The sequence below is a fragment of the Vicia villosa genome, linkage group LG1 (assembly GCF_029867415.1).
Source record: "Vicia villosa cultivar HV-30 ecotype Madison, WI linkage group LG1, Vvil1.0, whole genome shotgun sequence".
NCBI classification, from domain to species: Eukaryota; Viridiplantae; Streptophyta; class Magnoliopsida; order Fabales; family Fabaceae; genus Vicia; species Vicia villosa.
This window is the reverse complement of record NC_081180.1, coordinates 80,724,154-80,739,891: the sequence shown is the minus strand read 5'-3', so window position 1 is coordinate 80,739,891 and position 15,738 is coordinate 80,724,154. Positions and strand designations below refer to the sequence as shown.

General features: G+C 34.5%; 2 protein-coding genes across 2 annotated transcripts; one reads left to right on the top strand and one right to left on the bottom strand.

Annotated features, from left to right (window-relative positions):
- The first annotated feature begins 9,678 nt into the window (after positions 1-9,678).
- Positions 9,679-12,643, top strand: LOC131643315 (receptor protein kinase-like protein At4g34220). The gene is made up of 2 exons (XM_058913504.1): positions 9,679-11,560; positions 11,760-12,643. Exons 1-2 carry the CDS (start codon positions 9,946-9,948, stop codon positions 12,449-12,451), a joined length of 2,307 nt encoding a protein of 768 aa, XP_058769487.1. The 5' UTR covers positions 9,679-9,945; the 3' UTR covers positions 12,452-12,643.
- A 1,570-nt stretch (positions 12,644-14,213) lies between these two features.
- On the bottom strand, positions 14,214-14,891 carry LOC131647261 (uncharacterized mitochondrial protein AtMg00860-like). Its single transcript, XM_058917175.1, has one exon. The coding sequence runs from the start codon at positions 14,889-14,891 to the stop codon at positions 14,214-14,216; it is 678 nt and encodes a 225-aa protein (XP_058773158.1).
- Between the last annotated feature and the right edge of the window lie 847 nt (positions 14,892-15,738).

Here is a 15,738-nt window from a genome sequence, read left to right as displayed (position 1 = left end):
GTAATCTAGGTCACCAAGGTTCTTGTGAGAGAAAGCCATATTAAATATTGTGATAATCTCTTGCAATAAGAGGTGAAGCTGGTATTTAGTTTGATATCATCTACATACACAATTAGATATATTGTGTGACCAATAGAAAAATAAGTAAACATGGAAGGATTACACTTGTTGGCTATGAATTGAAGCTGGATAAGGTCATATTTGAGTCTCTCAAACCATTTCCTGTGGGCTTGTTTTTGTCCAAAAAGAGCCTTATTAAGCTTGCATACAAGGGAGAGATTAAAACTATCAAAACCTAGAGGTTTCTCCATATACATTTCATCACCAAATAATCCATTGAGAAAGGTATTGTTAACATCAAGTGGTTGAATGAACCATTTGTGTGTATTAATGGTGAGAATCACCATAATAGTGATTGGTTTAACAATTGGAGAGAAAGTCTCATTGAAATCAAAGTCATGTCTTAGAAGAAAACTGATTTCCACAAGTATGGACTTGTACCTATTAATTGGCCCATCCAATGTTTTCTTGACTTTGATTACCCATTTGCATCCACTGGATTATCTTTGAGAAGGTAGAAAGACAAGAGTCCAAGTGTTATTCTAAATTAGAGTATCATACTAAGCTTGCATAATTGCGTTCCATTGCAAGTCAGCAAGGGTTTGTTTAACTGTTTAAGACTTAGGATCATTACTACGAAAAACCCCTTTCACAACGGTTGGAAAAGAGGTACCATCACGTGGGTCATACTGTTGTTAAATAGGGTGTGGTTATAAGTTTGCTATTTCTACCAAGGTCTGGAAACCGTTATTGAAAGGCAAGACGCGCGCCACTTATCACAATGATTATACTTATAAACTGTTGTGATACGTACACATAGGTACTGGGTTCGAAACCCATCAGCACAACTTATATAAATCATAAATGACCTTTGATCATGGTTACAACATATAATCGTTGTGAAAAGTGCCCAGAGTTTATTATATAATATGTAGATTGCTTGTTTTCCATACACCTCACTAAAGAAATACAAGCTTTCAAATTGATGAAGAAGTCTTTAGTATCTATGTCAATTTAAATGAATGTATTTTAAGTGAGGGTTAGTGAAACAAACAATCTACATAGAGTATGATAAACTCAAACAACATCATACAAATAACCAAATATTATAAATTTGTGAGCAATGAAAAAGATATATTATAAATTTCTAGGACACACTTTTTATTGAAACTAATCGTGGAACAGGAATCAATTATGAAGTTCATCTAGTTTGTGAAGCAATGAAGAAGAAATATAAGGAGGAAGAAACTTACACAACAACTTCATACTTCTAATATTTCTTCTCATTGTATCTCAAACTAGATGAAGCATGATGCCGTTGTTATTTCTTTATTAACTAAAATGTATTGTTCTTGTTGAGTCCTACTATAACCATGAAATTTATCAACATGTGAAAACACAAACTTATTTGTCAATAGAGTTTGAAAAACATCTTGTTTATGAAGCTATGAAGAAGAAGAAGTACAAGGTGGATGAAGTTTCCATCATAGGTTCATACTTCTTGTACTTTTTTCCATAGCTACACAAACAATATGTACCATAGCCAAAGTATGGTCTTTCTTAAGATAGTGAAAACGAACCTGAAAAAATGAGAAAAATTAATCAACAAAAATAACATGCAACAAACAAGATAATGAGGAACTATCTAACAATAAGATGTAAGAAGAAGAATACCTTAACATATGAAGCATAATATTCATGGCTAATGGCGAAGAAGAAGAAGAGAAAAAATGGGTGCCAGGGTTTTATAACACCCGAGGCCGAAGAAGGTGAGGGGTGGTTGCACCGTATGTAACCCTCGAGGCCGAATATGGCAAGGAGTGGTCGCCATATTAGAATGAGAGAGATCCTGAGGCCGTGCAGGTATAAGACTGCATGATTGAAGGAAAGCTTATAAGGATTGATGGATACTATCTATACAAACAAGATGCATCTTCTTTTCGGTAGTCCGTTCCATAAGAACTCCACAGTTAAGCGTGTTTGACTTGGAGCAATTATGGGATAGGTGACCTTCTGTGAAGTTTCTCGGAAAGTGTGTGTGTGTGAGAATAAATCATGCTGAAAAGACCCATGTTGGTTTGTGGGGTCAGTCGATAATCTTGAAAGCAGTCTGGGGCGTTATAGGTTTTATTGTGAAGGAAACAACGCTACTGTCAATAAGTGAGAGTTCATTCACTTATATATGGGAAAATTATATCACAACGGTTATCTACCAACCGTATTGATAAGCATTTATTTATTATAAATATATCACAACGGTGGAACGTACCAACCGTAGTCATATCCCTTTAAGTTTTTTTATATAAAAATAAATAAAAAATAAAAATACGCCTTAACATTAAAGGAATACTATATATGATGGCGCTGACGTTCGAACCCATGAAAGCTTTATGGTTTTACCACGGTTGGCTGCTCAACCGTTGTTATATACAATTAATTTTTAATCAAAAAACAAAAAAAAATGGTAGAGCCTTATTTTAGAGATGTCACCACGGTGTAGTGAAGAACCGTGGTGACCATGGTGTAGCGGTGAAATTGGTGAGACTAAAGCCATGGAAAATACTTAGCTCATTTGTTTTAAACATTTTTTCCACCGCGCTTTATTGTTTCCAAAAGGAATGGGAGAAAGAGCGAATAAAACCCACAGAAGTTTTTAAAAACAAAACTAATAAACTTATCAGAGATTTGGGTAAGGGGGTTTGTTATACATGGGGAGGTTTTAAGCACTCCTCATATCCATGGTACTCCATGGGAACCTCTTTGAAAATGTTATTGTTTTTGTTTGTACATGTATTTTGAAAATCATATGTGAACTTGTTTAAAATAGAGGGTGGGGATGGGAAAAGAAGTTCTTAAAAGTGAGCTCGATAAGACATCGCATCTTAGGCCTACATACCCCTTTTAAAGAAAAGAGAAGTCAGAGCTTTTGTAGTTCCCCTTAAAAGGAAAATAAAAGGGGGCCAAAGTGGCCAAAATATTTTTGGGTGTGAGCTTTAACAATACTCAACAGGTTTTTAAAAGGGTTAAGCTTTAACAATACTTAATAAATTTTTAAGAAAATGGGCCAAGCTTTAACAATACAGGGTCAATGGACTAAGAGTAGTTTTACCGGGAATAATTCTCCTCTTAGTACCAAGGTTTTAAAAACAGGCTGGTTGAGCTTTAACAATACAAAACCAAATAAAAGAGACCAAGCTTTAGAAATACAAGGTCAATGGACTAAGAGTAGTTTCACCGGGAATAATTCTTCTCTTAGTACCAAAGTTTTAAAACAAAAGAGGACCAAGCTTTAAAATACAAGTTCAATGGACTAAGAATTTTTTCACCGGGAATAATTCTATTCTTAGTACCAAGGTTTCAAAAACAAAAGGATTTGGTTAAGCTTTAACAATACTAAACCATTTAAAAAGATAAGGTAAAAAGCTTTAACAATACTTTTCAACACAAAGATAAAAGAGATTGGAAAGGGAGTTTGAGTACCTTGACAATTTTAGTCAATATCATTCCCATCCTTTTGGACAAAAAACAACAAACTTAAGCATTCAACAATGGACACCTCAGGTGTGTGTGTGTGTGTGTGTGTGTGTGTGTGTGTGTGTGATATCATGTGACACAAGCAAACAAGTGAGTATGATAATAAACAAATAAGAGAGATTGATGTATCTAAACCCTTGGTTTCAATCTCATGTATGAATGATGAACGATTGATATGATGATTAAACATGGGGTTAGATAAACAACATATGTACATAACAAGTGATAAGAAATCAACAAGATAATGGTTAAAATAACAATTAAGTACAAAACACAGATTAAATCAACAAGCATGTACAAGATAACAAACTTAATTAATCATGGATAAACAAAAGATCAACATGTTTCTTTTTGGGTTAGGGTTTTAAACCTAGGGTTTTAGGATTAGGGTTTTCAAATTAGGGTTTAATCATAAACACCTAAACCTAATTGATTTTAATTGTTAAATATCAATTTCTTTAAGAGAAATGGTCTAAGGGTACATGAAAGAGTCAAAGACATCTCATTCTAACCCTAAACAAATATTTACAAAGGTGCACAAAGTTCTTTCAAAGAAATAATCAAAACAAAGAGATTTGTAGTTGATTTTTCAATATAAAAGACATGTTTTGAATTAATTTTTAAATAAAGAAAAATTAAATATTTTTGGGATTTTTTAACATGGCATAAAATTAGGCAAGATAATTAAATCACACAAAAAAAGAACAAGTGAAAAAGATTTATTTTTCAATTTGGTTGGATTTTTTGAAGTTTGTAAAAGAAACTAAAGAAATAAGTGATAAAAAAAATGGGGTGTGGCCACAAGGGCTTGAACTCACACCCTCTCACTCAATGCACAAAACAACCACCAACTGAGCTGCGCGCGCGTGGTGATAAGAGGATGATCCCAGTTCAACATAACACATGGCAAGTTTTGAAAACATAAAAAATAAAATAGCAAAAAGGTCTGGGGCGAGGGGAATTCGAACCCCAGATCTATGGGATGCGCTAAGTACAAGCATTGTTACCAAGTGAGCTATTACGATGAAGTCGTAAGTGAACGCATACCACTAAATATAAAATAAACTCATTTTTTGAAAACTGAAGATGGCGCCATGGCCAACTTCTTCTTCTTTGTGAAGAACAACAACAATAACTTCCATGGCTGATTCTGATTTTACTCAAATCTTCACCAAATTCAAAAATGTATAACACTAAGTTGCTTGAAATTTTATCACGAATTCAACCAAATGATTATCAACAATTAAAACACAATCAAACTTATGAATTTCTGGAATTTTCGTATGAACCCTAAAACTCAAATTCTAAATTAAACTCTGAATTCAAACAATTAATCCCTAAAACGTTAGGGCTATCATTCCTTATATGATTGTGAACAGATTGGTAACAAGAAATGATCAAAACAATGCTCAAACAAGTATGCACGAATTCAAGGTTCTTACCTCTGAAAATGGAGATTCAACTCGTGTTTGGAGGTGTTACATAAGGGCTCTATGGATTTGAATAGCTCTAATGACCTCCAAGGAAGCTTTCTGGGCAGTTAGAATGGATCGATCACCTCTCATTCCTCTAGCTCAATTTCACCTACAAACACAAAAAGTTATGCCTAAAACTCAATGTTTTAGGTGTTACAGGTCTGAAACAGGGGTTTGGATAGCATGAGAATGCATGAGCCAAATTGAATTTGACAACTTTGGTTCAAAGAGGTGCTTTAATGGAGTTTTGAAAAATGATTTTCTGTTTGGGGCTTTTGGTAAGTGTTTAGAGGTTATGGATAGCTTCCATTTGATAAATAGAGGCCATTGGAAAGGCTAATTTGGTTGGTTTAGTTTGGATTTTGACAAGATTAGACCTTGGTGAAGCTTTAATGAAGGTAAAAAAATGATTCTGAGTTTGGGATGTTTGTGAGGTGTGTGGAGGTAATGGATAGCTCACAAATGATGTTTAGAAGTTATTGGAATGCTTGGTTTGTACTCAGAAACTTCCTAACTCAAAATGGCTATAAAAATGGAAATGACACAAAAATGGAGTTTAAGAATCAATGGTGACTTTGAGAATTTTTGTGTGTTTGTTTTCAGAAGCAAATGCCTCTATTTATAGGAATAATTTGTGATTTGTGGAGAGAAAAATCTCAGAATTTGGAGATCACATGTGAAAGTTATATATTTTGGCTTCTTCATGAAGTTATGTGAGTTCCATAGTTCCAATGGAAGGTACAAGCATGCTTGGAGTTGTTAGACATTTTAAACATGTTGTGTCTGAGCTTTAGGGTTGCTTGTGATCAGATTAAAACAAGTTGGGAGCTAAATGCATTGACTTTGTGCATAAAGCTTACTTTTCAGGAATGGAAGTCTTAGCTTTTGTACACAAATGGAATGAAATTTGGATAATGCATAAAACACTTGGACCATAGCTCAAAAGCAAGTGAAATCTTCTGATTTTGGTGCCTTGAACAAGTTACATAGGTTGTAAGCAAGGAATCTTGCAGATTTGAACCAGTTTGGTTCATAACTTCTTCATGTTCTTCATGTTCTTCTTCATTTTCGAGTGTCCATGGAGCCATATTGACAAAACCATATCTCCTAGCTCAAGCCATGAAATTTCATGCTATTGGTCTCTTTGGAAAAGCCTTGCTACATAATTAAAGTCCCTTGTTAAAAGTTTCCTCAAGCTATTTTGGGATCATGGAGAAAAATGGCCATAAAGTTAGGAAAAATTTAGGTGAAAACACTTAGAAATTTTCTAAGTTTTTTGGAACATAATCTTCAAAATTCCATATCTCTCAAAATAATCATTTTTTGAAGAAATGTTCAATGTGATGAGTTGTCTGTTTGATCAAGATCTACAACATTTATGTTTGGATATTTTTGAGTTTGTAGGAAAAAATTGGAGTTTCCAAAATTAGGTCAAAATTCACTTGAAACCCTAATTTTGACTTTTGTTGACTTTTTTATTCTTGATGAATTTTCTTGATTTTCTTTGGTCAAATGTCTTCAATAATCATATGATGATGATTTGAATCCTTACAAGTTCATAGTTGACCATTTTTCTCAAAAGTCAATGGTTGACTCACATAGTTGACTTTTCTAGATGAACTGCAATTTTGTGATTTCCAAATGAATCAAGTTCTCCTCTTCAAATGAATGATATGGATGGATTATAATTTTTATTTGGATTCCCTTGAATCATGGTTTGATTCTTGGAGCCATGTCCTGATTAAAAGTCAACCCTCCAATGTAATTAGGTCAAAAACCCTAATTGGGGCCTCTGGTGATCTTGAAAGTTATTGACCTTGCATTGAACCATCCTTGGGCCTTGATATTGATTATAGAATACTTTGAATCATAGGAGAATGTTGGATTCCTTTGTGGGCCTCAAAACCCTAATTTGCTCAGTTTCTTCCTAATCAGTCTCCTGTCTTAGGACATAAGCAACAAACAACAAAGTTTTTGTATTTTTTGGTTAGCAAACGATATATGCATGATGACAATGATAATGGTGGTGATCCTACTACTTGGGATATGGTGGGATCTCAGTGGTCAAAAATTAGGGTGCAACACATGGCGTTGTTGTTTACGCGTTTTGTAGTAGGGAATGAATGAGCAATATTCTCGGTTTTAGTCTTGGTTGAGAGAAACCACATTTGGTCATGGCTTGCATATGATGAAATTTAACAAACTTATGTTGAATAGGCATGGCCTTGGGTGGAATGAACATGAGGCTTTTTGTTAAGGAAGTTGTGGTTGTGTCATTAGATTGAGTGGAACCTGTATCACTAGGCTGAGTTAAAATTGGAGACAAAGATTCATGAGGTGAGACAAACTCATGAGAGGGCTCATTTGTAAATGGTGACAACTGTGAGGATTAACTTTGTGAGATGGCATAGGTATGACATGATCAAAAGTGACAATAGGATACTGAAGTGACTCAAGCATATAAGTAGTAGTGTTTTCTAAGGAGGAGAAATGGGCAAGAGTATTTAGAAGAGTTGTGGTAAAGGGACTATGATAGAGAGGTGGTAAAGAGATATTTGTTGAGGAAGATGCATTTGAGACAAACTTGGGAAAAAGGTCAGTGTTGGGAAACCTAGACTCATTAAACAAAACATCTTTGAAGATTTATAACCTGCTATTAGAGGCAAGGTATTTGTATCCCTTGAATGAGGTGGAGTGTCCAAGAAAAAGACACTCATGTGACCTAAAATCCAACTTGTCAGCATTGTAAGGTCTTAGAAGAAGGAATCATGCACACTCAAACACTCTAAAAAATTTGTAGTCATGTTTAATGTTAAATAGGGGGATGTAGGAAACTTGAAAATTAACGGAGAAGGAAGGCATCATGTTAATGAGGTAAACAATCGTGTAAAATGCATTGTCCCAAATAGGTGAGGGATAAGGAGGCTTGACTCAATAGGATAAGGCTCAACACAATAGTGTGCCTATGTTTTCTCACAACCACACCATTTTGGTGATGAGTGTGGATACATATGACCATATGGGCAATATCTAGGTAAATTAGGAATGTATTGAAAGGCCTAAATTCACCTCCCAATCAAATTGAATGACCTTAATAGGAAAATCGTTTTGAAGCTTAACCATATATTTGCACTATTTAAAGGTTGGGAGGACTTCAATTTTGGGCTTAAGGAAATAAATCTAGGTAAATATAGAATAGGCATCTACAAATGACATATAATACTTAAACTCAAAATTAGGAGATGAGCCCCCACAAATCACTATATATAAGTCCTAAAGGTTGAGAGTATGTGGTGTACGAGGCAAGTGAGTGTAATCTATGAGTTTTACCCATACAATAAGCTGAACAAAACAAAGAATTATCTTTATTATTGAAGGAGACAATATGAGCAGAAAATGGAGGTGATCCCGTTGGAGGCGTTATTGCATCCATAAAATAGACCTAGATCGCACATAACAATCTCATATCATAATAAAATGCAAAGATAGGGTTTCCATTTATGTTGTAACAATTGATTAATAGAAAATTAGTTACACAAATTGATACAATTGTTTGTATTCATAATTGCAAATACTTGACCTTCTATAACATGTTTTGATACATTCAAGCGGTCAGATGTCAGTCTTAAAAATATGCACAATTCTAAACTAAACTTTAACCGACTTTTCTTTAATATTATGGATACAAACGATATATATATATATATATATATATATATATATATATATATATATATATATATATATATATATATATATATATATATATATATATATATATATATATATATATATATATATATACACACACACACGATTTGAAGGGGGGTAATTTTTTTAATTAAATCTTTTAGATGTTAATTATTTTATTCAATTTTTACCTTAATTGACAAAAGAGAACTATCATTATAGCCTCCTCTCCTTGCCCAACATATATATGGATTTTAGTTTTATAGATAAAAACAAATCTCTCATGCAATATAGAGAACTATCATTCTCTCCTTCCCTTTTTTTTTTCTTTTCCAAATTTCTCTATTTTCTCTTCCTCTCACCTCTAAAAATATCTAAATAGATATTAATAAGTTTTTCTTGACATAGAGTAGACCGTGTGTACTGCAACTCTTCAACCGATATTGGTCCTAAAGTATAACATCATAAAATGTTATAAAAAACTTACCTCAAATAAAATAAACTAAAGTTTGATAGAAAATTAAAATGCGGTGTGTCTGATACTATTTCACACATGACTCGTGCCTAGGACAGTACAAGAACTATAGTTTATTCTCCAACAAAGTATAGTCTAAAAACAATCATACACCAATAAAATAAAAACAATGTCCTGACATCTGCAAAACACTCTAGCACCTTTGAATATAATTTCATTTTCTAAAAACTTGTGCATTTCCTACTGTCTTAAAAAAACAGTAAAATCACCCTTTTAAAATTTTCATTTTTCACCCACACAAAAATTATGGACTCCAACTCACATAGGTGTCTTGTAGTATGAACTAGATTCCTTTCTGTTCCATTTTCCAATTATTTCTATAAATAATTTTTTGTTTTTTTCTAACATGACATAGATAGTAGGTGCAGCAAAACCATATATCCCACTTTTATTATCTTAACTTCAGTTAGGTTCATTTCATCTCTATCAACTGCACAAAGCAAGAGATTTATTTGTCTTTGCTTTCTGCTACCTTTCTTTTTCTCCATACTCTTATTCATTTTTCATTCTTTAACAACTTCACAAAGATTTGGTGAACAGCACAAACATATTGTAGTTAGTAACCATATCCTTTGTCTTGATTGTTGTTTTTCTGCATCATATGAACGAACTTGTTCTTGCAAATCCAATGTGTCATCTAAGTAAATCATCATGATGAAATTGAAACTTAACACCCTCTTGAGAGTTTCATCTTTTTTTGTTCTTCTACTTCTTCAATACTCAGTTGCTCTTAACTCTGATGGAATTTTCTTGCTGAAATTCAGATACTCCATCCTCAGTGACCCTTTATCAGTCTTTGAAAACTGGAACTATGATGATGCAACTCCATGTTCATGGCATGGAGTTGCATGTAGTGAACTAGGATCTCCTAACACACCTGATTTCTTCAGAGTAACTAGCTTGATTCTTCCCAATAGCCAACTTCTTGGTTCCATTGCAGAAGAGTTAGGCTTTATTCAAAACCTTCATCACATTGATCTCTCAAACAATTTCCTTAATGGTTCATTACCAAACTCTATCTTCAACTCTTCTCAACTACAGTTCCTTTCACTCTCCAACAATGTCATCTCAGGTAAACTACCTGAGTTGGTTGGTTTATCAACAAACCTACAAATTCTCAACCTTTCTGAGAATGCCTTTGCTGGGTCAATCCCAGAAAACCTCACTTCTCTTCACAATCTAACCATTGTTTCTCTCAAAAGTAACTATTTTTCTGGTGAAATCCCAAATGGTTTCAACTCTGTTGTGATTCTAGATCTGTCCTCTAATCTACTCAACGGTTCTCTCCCAAGTAACTTCCAAGGCCAAAATCTCCAATACTTGAATCTCTCTTATAACAAACTCTCAGGAGCAATTCCACAAACATTTACAAGGCACATTCCGGAAAAATCTACAATTGATCTCTCATTCAACAACCTGACAGGACCAATACCTGAATCTTTGTTCAATCAAAAAACAGAATCACTCTCCGGAAACTCTGATCTATGTGGAAAACCTCTCAAGACTCTTTGTACTATTCCATCTACTAAGTCTACTGCACCGCATATCACAAACTCATCTTCACCAGCAATTGCTGCCATACCAATAACAATCGACTCAGGAAATAACACAAACACAACAACTACAACAACAACTAGTGGTGGTTCACAGAATGGTCTAAAACCTGCTACAATAGCAGCCATTGTTGTAGGTGACATAGCAGGCATGGGAGTTTTAGCTCTTATCATACTTTTTGTCTATCAACAAAGAAAGAAAAGATATCCAAAATCAACCAATGTTCTTCAAGAGAAGAATGCATCAGAAACTGTAGCGAAACAAGAGCAACAAGCTGTGAAAGCACACTTACTTCAATGCTCTTCTTGCTGTTTAACAGTTAAACAGCAAGAAGAAACATCAGAAGCAACCGCTTCTGATGACAGTGACCGTGAAATCCAGAACCTTCCGAAAGAAGGTACACTGGTAATGTTAGACGGCGAGACTAAGATGGATTTGGAAACATTATTGAAGGCTTCAGCTTATATACTTGGAACAAGCCGTGCCAGTATTGTGTATAAAGCAGTGTTGCAGGATGGAAGAGTTTTTGCTGTTAGAAGGATCGGAGAATGCGGTGTAGAAAGAATGAAAGAGTTCGAGAATCAAATCAGAGTTATCGCGAAGATTCGTCATCCTAATTTGGTTAGGATCCGTGGTTTCTGTTGGGGTGAAGATGAGAAGCTTGTTATCTCTGATTTTGTTCCTAATGGCAGCCTCTCTGCTATTGGTTACAGTAAGTCCATATTACTTTTTCTTTGTATTTAGTTTTGAATTATATGAAATATTCCATCTATGCGGTCTTTATAATAAGAAACAGATAATTTTTTAGGTTTATTGAATAATTAATGTATTTGTTGAATGATTTTTTAGATTCATTAAATAACAGATGTGTAACAGATGTGTCTGATCTCTGAATCATGTTTATGTTTTAGGAAGAGGAGGTTTGTCGCCGATGAATTTATCTTTGGAATTGCGGTTGAAGATAGGGAAAGGGATGGCCAGAGGACTTGCTTACATTCATGAAAAGAAATATGTGCATGGAAATGTTAAACCAAGTAACATTTTATTGAATTCTGAAATGGAACCTATTATAAGTGATTTTGGACTTGATTTGCTTCTCTTGAATGATATCAACCATAGAGGAAACGATTCAGCTAGGCAATTAGTGAACCAGAAAACTCAACAACAACAAGAGTTTCTCATTGGTTCGACTCCGAGTCCGTATACGACAATGGGGTCATCATCGTCGACTAGTGGTGGTTGTGGTGGTGGTCAGGTACAACAATATCAAGCGCCAGAATCTTTCCAAAACATAAAACCAAACGCTAAAATGGATGTGTATTCATTTGGGGTTGTTTTGTTGGAGCTTTTTAGTGGGAGGGTTTTCTCGGACCGGGAATTGGACCAGTGGTCTGTTCTGTCCGGTTCGGTTGAAGAGGAGAAAAACCGGGTTTTGAGGTTGGTTGACGTGGCGATTAAACATGAGATCGAAGGTAGAGAAAATGTGGTGTTCACGTGTTTCAAGTTGGGGTTCAATTGTGTTTCTCTTGTCCCACAAAAGAGACCGTCCATGAAAGAAGTACTACAAACTTTAGAGAAGATTTCCACCGTTGGTTTTAATTAATTGTTTGAATGTAATGATAATGATGTAACTTGATTGAACCATGTTTTGAGATCAATGTTTTTAGCTTTTTTCCAACTTTTGTTGACTTGAAATTGGTATGAACAAAGGAAAAGATTGTTGGAAAGATGTGTTTGTTTATTAGATGTTACATTGTAGCTTTGACGGGTGAATGGAATCTTTTTGTCTTTATATATAAGTTGCTTTCGGTGGAGACTATGTGCAATTGGCATGGGCGTGGCCGGTGTTGATAACTATAGCGCATCTCAGTGCTCCCCAAAATTTTAGAAAAATAATGGTGTTATTAAAAGTTATAAGACCTATGTTAATGGTGAATCTTGGTCAAAGTTTGATAATAGTGTGATTAAGATATAAGTTAAAGGTAATTTTTTTTTAAAACATAAGTTAAACGTAACTTAAGTATCAATGTTTAGAGTTGGTCTATTTATATGGGTAGATAGATTAGTAGATGACCAATTCAGATATTAGACATGAATATTCTTAATGAAAGGATGAGAGCGAGGTACCGAAGAAGTATTTATGATAGGTCACATTATTTAGAATTATTATGATTTTTGTTTAATTTGCTATACATTTTTCTTTATTAAAATAAATTGTTGACTTCATTGTGGCTACATGTTACTCTTTGAAGTTAAATTGTAGTTTATCCTATTCTCTTTATTATTATTTACAAATAACAGGGTAGATTTGGCACATTGCATATATAAATGAGAATGATATTTTTACATGAGAATAAAGTAAATCTCGGATCCTTATTCGTTTGAGGATGATACGCTGAACTCAGCCTCAACTTAGAACCCCAACGTCTCTTGCAAACTCTTCCAAAAATCTGAAGTAAACCTCGAATCTCTATCCGAAATAATACACATAGGAACACCATGAAGCTTCACGATTACACTTGTATAAATCTCCGCCAACTTCAGTACTGGAAAACTGATGTTAATAGGAATAAAATGAGCCGACTTCGTAAGCCTATTAACAATCATCCAAATCGTATCATGTCCTCTTGATGTATTAGATAGTCCCGTCACAAAGTCCATTGAAATGCTATCTCATTTCCATTATGGAACTTCATACGGTTACATCACCCCTGCAGGCTTCTGATGTTCAACTTTCGACTTCTGACAAGTTAAACATGCATACACAAACTGCACTACGTCACGTTTCATCCCAGGCCACCAAAACAAGTTCTTCAAATCTTGATACATTTTAGTAGCCCCCGGATGAATACTCAAACTACTTCTATGGCTTTCTTCGAGAATCATTCTTTTCATCTCCGCATCATCGGGAATACAAATTCGATTGTGAAACCTCAACACACCTTGCGCATCTAACTTGAAATCATTATTCTGAGACGGATCAATCCCAACCATAGAATCTACCAGCTTCACATCTAATTTCTGAGCTTCTCTGATACTGTCCAGGAAATCATTATTAATCTTCAGCATACCCAACATTACACTTTGCGGCGTCACTTCACAAACCAAACTCTATCTCTGAACTGTTCAATTAATTCCAACTCTTTAACCATCATTGCCGACATATGAAAAGTCTTTCGGCTTAAAGCATTAACCACAACATTAGCTTTACTTGGATGATAATTCGAGCCAAAATCATAATCCTTCAACAATTCCAACCATCTTCGCTGTCTCATATTTAATTCTTTCTAAGCAAATAGATACTTTAAACTTTCATGGTCACTAAACTTCAAATCTAGAACCATAAAGATAATGCCTCCAAATCTTCAGCACAAAAAAAAAACTGCAGCAAGCCCTAAATCATGCGTAGGATAGTTCTTTTCATGAATTCTCAACTGTTTTGACGCATAAGCAACTAACTTATCATTCTCCATGAGTACACCTCCTAAACCCATCTTAGAAGCATCACAATACACTATAAAAGACTCTCCCGGATTAGGTAACGTCAAAATAGGAGCTATCGTCAATTTTCTCTTCAATTCGGTAAAATTTTCTTCAGACTGAATATCCCACACAAACGCTCTGCCTTTATAAGTCAGCTTCGTTAACAGAAGTGCTAACTTGGAAAAACCTTTAATAAACCTTCTATAATAACCAGCCAGTCCCAAAAAGCTTCTAATTTCTGACCCCAACTTTGGAGTATCCCATTGCAACACAACATCTACTTTAGATGGATCCACAGCAATGCCACTACCTGAAATAACATGACCAAGAAAACTAATCTCCTTTAACCAGAATTCGCATTTGGACATCTTTGCATATAACTTCTTCTCCTTCAAAACATGCAATACTATTCTCAAATGTTCAGCATGCTCTTCTTCCGATTTAGAGTAAATTAAAATGTCATTGATAAATACTACCACAAACCGATCCAAATAAGTATGAAAGGTACGGTTCATGTATTCCATAAATACTCCTGGCGCATTAGTAACACCAAAAGGCATCACAGAATACTCATAATGTCCATAACGATTCCTGAAAGCCATCTTCTGAATATCTTCATTTTTCATTTTAATCTGGTGATAACCCGATCTCAAATTAATCTTGCTAAACACACAAGCACCCACCAATTGATCCATCAAATCATCTATTCTTGGAAGAGGATACTTGTTCTTAATCGTTACTGTAACACCCTTCTAAACCCCGCGGAAATTTATAAAATAATTCAGAGTAAAACATGAAAACAAGGGTGCCACAATTCCAATTAAGACAAATTTATCATAACTTCATTGTCATGCTTTCACTAAGGAACAATTCATCATAATACATAAACATCTCATGTTAACACAACGGAAAATTCATCATATGGATAAGCATAACATCATCTATGCAATATCCCACATAATTAATACAATAACAACACGATAGAGTATCATCATAAACTCTAAATTAGCGTTCCCCCAGTGTTACAATATCAGAGCATGACACCTGACGCTACACTAAAACACTGACTTATGAGCTAATCCTCACCAAGTCGAAAGCAGCTATCCTAAATCTGAAAATGTCAACAGTAAGGGTGAGTCTCGTCACAGTTAACAAATGTTATTGCATCTTAAATAACAACACATCATAGTTATATTATTCACCCAATTTCATCATATTCAGATTATCAGGAACATCCATCATTTACACAAACTTCAACAAAACACATCTTTCAAACAGACAATCATACTCAACATAAATTCAACAAAACACACAACCAACACGTCATCAATATTTATAACACTGGAATACTTCCAATCATGTTATAAAAGTATGCATATGTATGAACTGACACTATGCATGTGGTAC

What these genes read in the sequence shown, in the direction of transcription:
- LOC131643315 (XM_058913504.1), top strand. Translation starts at nt 9,946, where the DNA reads ATGATGAAATTGAAACTTAACACCCTCTTGAGAGTTTCATCTTTTTTT. An exon ending in CCTCTCTGCTATTGGTTACA is followed by an intron (nt 11,561 to 11,759) that starts GTAAGTCCATAT and finishes TTTATGTTTTAG; the next exon opens with GAAGAGGAGGTTTGTCGCCG.
- LOC131647261 (XM_058917175.1), bottom strand. Translation starts at nt 14,891, where the DNA reads ATGCCTTTTGGTGTTACTAATGCGCCAGGAGTATTTATGGAATACATG.